The sequence below is a fragment of the Teleopsis dalmanni genome, chromosome 1 (genome assembly GCF_002237135.1).
Source record: "Teleopsis dalmanni isolate 2A chromosome 1, ASM223713v2, whole genome shotgun sequence".
Classification (NCBI taxonomy): Eukaryota; Metazoa; Arthropoda; class Insecta; order Diptera; family Diopsidae; genus Teleopsis; species Teleopsis dalmanni.
In genome coordinates this window covers 132,360,420-132,366,693 of record NC_051846.1, presented here as the reverse complement: position 1 = coordinate 132,366,693, position 6,274 = coordinate 132,360,420, and the positions used below count along the sequence as shown (strand labels likewise).

At 33.1% G+C, this 6,274-nt stretch overlaps 2 protein-coding genes across 2 annotated transcripts; both read left to right on the top strand.

Moving 5' to 3' along the window:
- Window positions 1-284: 284 nt before the first annotated feature.
- On the top strand, window positions 285-1,724 carry LOC119666169 (uncharacterized protein K02A2.6-like). Its single transcript, XM_038075451.1, has one exon. It carries the CDS (start codon window positions 285-287, stop codon window positions 1,722-1,724), a length of 1,440 nt encoding a protein of 479 aa, XP_037931379.1.
- A 1,954-nt stretch (window positions 1,725-3,678) lies between these two features.
- Window positions 3,679-4,795, top strand: LOC119666168 (uncharacterized protein K02A2.6-like). The gene is made up of 2 exons (XM_038075450.1): window positions 3,679-3,902; window positions 3,979-4,795. The coding sequence occupies exons 1-2, from the start codon at window positions 3,679-3,681 to the stop codon at window positions 4,793-4,795; spliced, it is 1,041 nt and encodes a 346-aa protein (XP_037931378.1).
- The last annotated feature ends 1,479 nt before the right edge of the window (window positions 4,796-6,274 follow it).

Below are 6,274 nucleotides of genomic sequence, written 5' to 3'. Positions count from 1 at the left end.
TGGATGCTTCTCAATTTGCACAATTGTTAGATCCATTTAATGCAAATCAAAATAAGCTTATTCAACAATTGGGTAGTTGGCAGCCAGAGAAAAATTCGGGGCAGGCGCAAACATTACTACTACCGTTTGAAAATTTCGACGGCAACAAGGAAAGTTTCAATTTATACCGTCAAAGATTTGAAAATTACTTAAAACTCAAGAACATTTTCGAAAATAAAGAATTATGCCACCAAATGCTGATAAATTCAATTGGTGCAATTCACTACAAATTAGTAGTCGCATTGATGGCACCAAAAAAAGTCACGGAATTACCTTACAATACAATTATTCAAGCATTAGAAGATCATCTTTGTCCGAAAAGAAACGTGTTGGTGTCTCAGCATAAGTTTTTATCTATTTATCAACAGGAAAATGAATCGATTGCTGAATATGTGACTCAACTGAGAAGTATGGTCATTGAATGCAATTTTATTTCTCCATGTGAGTGCAAAGCAAATATAGCAGACGTGTTTTTACGAGCCCAATTTATTCGTGGGGTTAAAGATAATTCAATTCGAGAAAAATTGCTACAGACTCAAAATATAGACTTCAAGGAAATTGTAGAGAAAGCGGTTGTGTTAGAAGCATCAAAAAGTGATAGCAGAGAGATAAGGGCAAATCAAGTAGAAGCGACTGAAAATTCGGTCACAGATATCAATCGTGTTACAAACAAAAACAATCTGCCAAGAATGAATTTCAAAACTAATGAACGTTCAAAAATAAACTTCGAAGAGCTCGGTATTAAAGACTTGTGTATTCGATGTGCCCGCCGTAATCATAGAGTCCGAGACTGTCGGGTAAATCCTTCTAAGCTAAAGTGTTACACTTGTGGAAAAAAGGGACACGTCGAAAAAGTATGCATTCAGAAATTAATGCGAGATACAAATCAAGTCAGTGACGATGAAACAGAAATCAATCAAATTCATGATTATAATATAATAGTTGATATTTTCGAAAACAAACAAATAGACAGCAATGTTTCACCAAAATATTTCGTAACTGTACAAATAAATGGAAAGTATCAAAAATTCGAAGTAGATTCAGGCGTAGGTTATACATTAATACCAAAAAAATTATTCGAAAACTTGAATTTAGAAGTAAATGTTTCGCGATCTAAGATAGCTTTCCGTTCATACACAAAAAATGTGTTTGTGCCAGACGGAGTAGCTATAGTTCAAGTTAAGTATGGTAATCGCGTTTTTCAAGAAAGCATGTACATTGTGTCAAATGAGTATTCACCACTATTAGGAAGGTCATGGATCAGGAAGTTAAAAATAAATCTCCATGAGATAGACAATAAAATAAACAAACAAGAGAGTCAAGTGGTAAATTCAATAACAGAAATAAATGACATTAGGCAGAAGTTTCCAGAAGTATTTACGCAGAAAATAGGGTGTGTTCCCAATATCGAATTAAATCTGAGGTTAAGAGAGAATGCAAAACCTGTTTTTATGAAAGCTAGAGAGATACCATATGCGCTAAAAGAGAAAGTTGATCAAGAACTAGAAATGCTGGAAAAAGAAGGCATTATAAGCAAAATCGATGCAAGTGATTGGGGTTCGCCACTGGTAGTGATTCCAAAGGCAGACGGAGGAGTAAGGTTGTGTGTCGATTACAAGGCAAGCGTTAACCCATTTCTCGTTTCTTCAAACTACCCGTTTCGGAAAACAAAATATACTAAATAGTTTAAAAGGTTCAAAATATTTTTGCAAATTAGATTTGTTCAAAGCGTATCTACATTTAAAGGTTAGCAAAGAATCGAGTGAAATACAAACAATTTCAACACACAAAGGAACATTTCGGATGAATAGACTATCGTTTGGTATTAAAACAGCACCATCTGAATTTAATAAATTTATTGATAACATATTACAAGATTTATCAAAGACAGTATCCTACTTCGACGACATACTTGTACATGGATCTACTCTAGAAGAGTGTGAACATAATTTATTAAATTGTTTAAGTACACTGCAACAATATGATTTACACGTTGTAATGATCAATTTTTGAAGTAAAAATAAAATTGATCTTACAGTGATGATTCTTTTTTTTTTTTAAAATAATTTAAAAAAAATAAATAAAAAAAATCACTGACATCCAAACACGCTTATAAAAATTATAACAAAAAAAAAAAACCTGCAATATGAGAAATGTCATTTTAATTTGTTTTGTTATAATTTTCGTTTGATCGCCAAAAGTTGCAGTGAGTAATAGGAAAAGCTGAGAATGCAGCGTAAACATTGCAAGGTAAGAGAATCAATAACAAAATAATGGAAAGCTTTCGTGAGTCTCGAAGTAGAAAACATTAATTAAGTGGATTGACCGAGAAACGGCGGATTAAAAAGTATGAGTTAAGCAGTTATAAAAAAGTAAATAAAAGGAGCATTCGGAGGATTTTCTGTCTTCTTGGGGAGTTTATTTAGAACGGAACGGGCAGAACGTATGACAGAGTTTAACTTCAGTGATCCGCAAAGAAATACACAAGAAATATAAAAAAAAGATATATATGAAACTCTTATCGGAAGTGGCGTGAAGATTTTAATATATAAATTTATACTCTGGAACAGTGTTTTATACCATAATAACTATCAAGTATTTTAAATATAAAAAAAAAAAATTATATAAAACACCCCAATTTTTTTTGAGAAACGTGTGTTTATCTCTAGTGCCTTTGCTTTACCGCAGAATATGTTACATTATTAACCACAAAGGAAACCAAATGAAGTGTTTAAAGAAATTCAAATATATTACTAACTAAATTATAAATACGAAATTAAACAATAGAAAAGAGTTAACATCTAACAATTTTTATATTTCAATAACATATATCCAATGAACGTTTTTTTTATATCAATAAATCAAGTATCGAATGCATTGAATGTAATAAAATCAAACTGACACCTGGGACAGCAACGGCGACGGCGACAGTAGCAGTGGCGCGAACGTTAACAACAATAAGGCATCAATTGCCAGAATAGCAATAATAACTAAATGAATACTGTTACCTATTACATTAATTATTTATTTACTTAGTTTTTTTTGAAAGTACTCCGAGTTAAGTTTCTTTTATATAATAATTAAGATATCCATAAAATTTAAATATAATTAATTGAAGTATGTTTTGTTTTAGCTTTTTGAAGTATTATTTAATTTTCTAAGAATATCCATGATAGTTAAATATAATTATTTGAAGTATGTTAAATCGTGTAATGTATTTTTTTTTATAATTATTTGTAATTTAATATGGCCTATTAAATTTTTTGGTTGTTGAGTTTTTTTTGTACTGAACCCTGGTATACGCTGAGTATACCCCGGCCGCGGTAGAGGCCGGAAAGGTCGTTACAACGTAAACTTAAGTAAGTGTGAATTTTTTAAAACTAAGATCCGGTATTTGGGTTACGAAATTGAACATGATAAAATTTCAAAATCATCCGAGAAAGTAGAGGCCATAAATAAAATAGAACATCCAAAAAATGCGGATGACGTAAAAAGTTTTTAGGAATGTTGTCATACTATTCAAGATTCATTCCAAATTTAGCCACGGAAACATATCCTCTAAGAAAAATTCTTCAAAAAAATCAAAAGTTTTATTGGTCAGACGATTGCAAAAGAGCATTTACAAGACTCAAAAACATAATGTGTAGTAATATGGTACTGATACCATTCGATCCAACATTACCTATAATTGTTGCTACTGACGCAAGTCCAACAGGTATTGCTGGCGTCTTATCACATAATATAAACGGCTCGGAAAGGCCAATCGCATTTGCGTCGAGATCGGTTACAAAATCTGAAAGCAATTATAGCCAAATTGATCGAGAAGCATTAGCAATTGTATTTACAGTTGATCATTTTTTCATGTATTTGTATGGAAGGCATTTCAAACTTGTAATTGACATTGACCAGAATATTTCGGTAAACTGGTCAATTGACCAGAATATTTCGGAACGATGCAAAGTTACCTTCAATTACTCAATCAAGATTATTACGTTACGCAGAGTTTTTACAAGGGTTCGATTATGAAATTATATTCAAAAAAGGGATTGAAAACTCAAACGTGGATTGTTTATCAAGAGCAACAGCAAATAATTCGAGAAAATCTACAGACAAAAGCATCAACGAGGATGTCAGTCAAATCTGTTATACAACCATTTTTGAAATTTCAAACGAACAATTAGATTCAAAGATTCTTGCATTTGAAACTGGAAAAGATGAAAAATTATCAAAGTTAAAAACAGATATTTTAAAATCTAACAACATTCAAGAATTTTACGTAAACGACGGTATTATATTTAAAGGTTCAAGAGCTGTCATACCCAACAGTTTGCAAAGCATAATATTAAAAGAGCTTCACCGTACTCATTGTGGCATTAAAAAAATGAAACAATTAGCTAGAAGATATTGTTACTGGGTAGGCATCGATAAAGACATTGAGCAAACAGTAAGATCTTGTGAAGAATGTGTTAAAATTCAGGCAATGCCACATAAGGTTCACGTTCATCATTGGGAATCACCACAAACCAATTGGGAGAGAATTCACTTAGATTATGCCGGTCCATTTCAAGGTTATTACTTCTTAGTTGTCATTGATGCGAAATCAAAATGGGCAGAAGTAAGTATGTTAAAGCAATCTCCAAATTCAGAGAGCTCTATCAAACGTTTAGACAGAATATTTTCAAGTCACGGTTTTCCTCACGTATTGGTATCGGATAACGCAACTTTATTTACAAGTGATACTTTCAAAAAATACTGAAACCAGAATGGTATATTTCAAAAATTTATTGCTCCATACCATCCAAGCACAAATGGTTTGGCAGAACGAAGCATCCAAACCTTAAAAAGGAAATTAAAAGCAATGGCATCGGATGCGAGACCTATTAACGAGAAGGTTAATGAAATTCTTATGAGATATAGAGCTACACCGTTGATCGGCGGAGAAAGCAGCCCTTCAGAATTGTATCTTAATTGTCAAATTCGAATTCAGTTAGAGACAATTAAGCCCGTTATCCAGAAGGAAACAAACAAGAACTTTCGAGGTATTCGAACGCTAAAAGAAGGTCAGAGGATCCAGGCAATTCTGGATTCTGGAAAAGAATCTGGAAAATTGGGAAGGTTCTGAAAAAACTTGGTCGTTTACACTATCTTGTAAAAATGGATGACGGAAGCACATTGAAGCGACACATAAATCAATTAAAAAGCACCGCAGTACAATCAAAGCAAATTCAAGTAACATCAAAACAACATAATGAAATATCGCTGCCAAGTCAACAATATCAACAATACATTTCTGATATACCAGCAGTTCAGACTGACAAAACTTCAGATCATGGGATGACTAATAACGGGGAAGTACATGATCCCGTAAGTGAGAGCATCATTGAAGGCGTTGAGGAACCTCAAACGTTAAGAAGATCAACCAGAATAAAAACACGACCGCCACATTTAAGGGACTACGAATAACATGAAATTATGTAATTGTTAGTTTTTATAAGTGGGGGAGACTGTTATATCCCTTCACTTACCATATTCTATGATAGTTTGACATAGTATGAATACTGTCATTTTGTGTAAATATTTTATGTTACAGTTGGTATTGAATTGAGTAACAAACAGATACAATACAACGATTCATTGGATGTGGCAGTGAAAGTTCGTGATGAGGTTATCGGAGCATTAAAATCAGCTGTAGTCAATTCACTAAGCGAAAAGTATTTTCTACCATCGCACGACTATTTGATCCGTTAGGACTCCTCAATCCAATATTGGTAACAGGAAAAATAATTTTCAAGGCAGTGTGTTCTTATCAACATTTATCTGATGATCAAAAGTTAGCACCGTTGGACTGGGATGATCCATTACCGTTCGATCTTGAAAACCAATGGCAAGGATTTCCTATTGAATTACAAAACTTAAAAACCATAACTATACCATGATGGCTGGGGTATTATTCGTCACAAGTTGTTTCGCTCCAAATACATGCATTTTGTGATGGCTCGTCAAAGGCTTCTGCAACTAGTATATATTTTAGAATAAAATTTTGCGACGGCAAAATTCTTACACGCCTAGTGATGTCGAATAGTCATAGCACTATCATGAAACCATTGACCATTCCAAGAGTTGAACTTTGCGGTGCGGTATTGGCAACACAATTAACTGCCTGGGTAATAAAACATACATCTATTCTTACCAATAATGTATCCCAGTACCACTGGACAGATGCACAAGTTGTCCT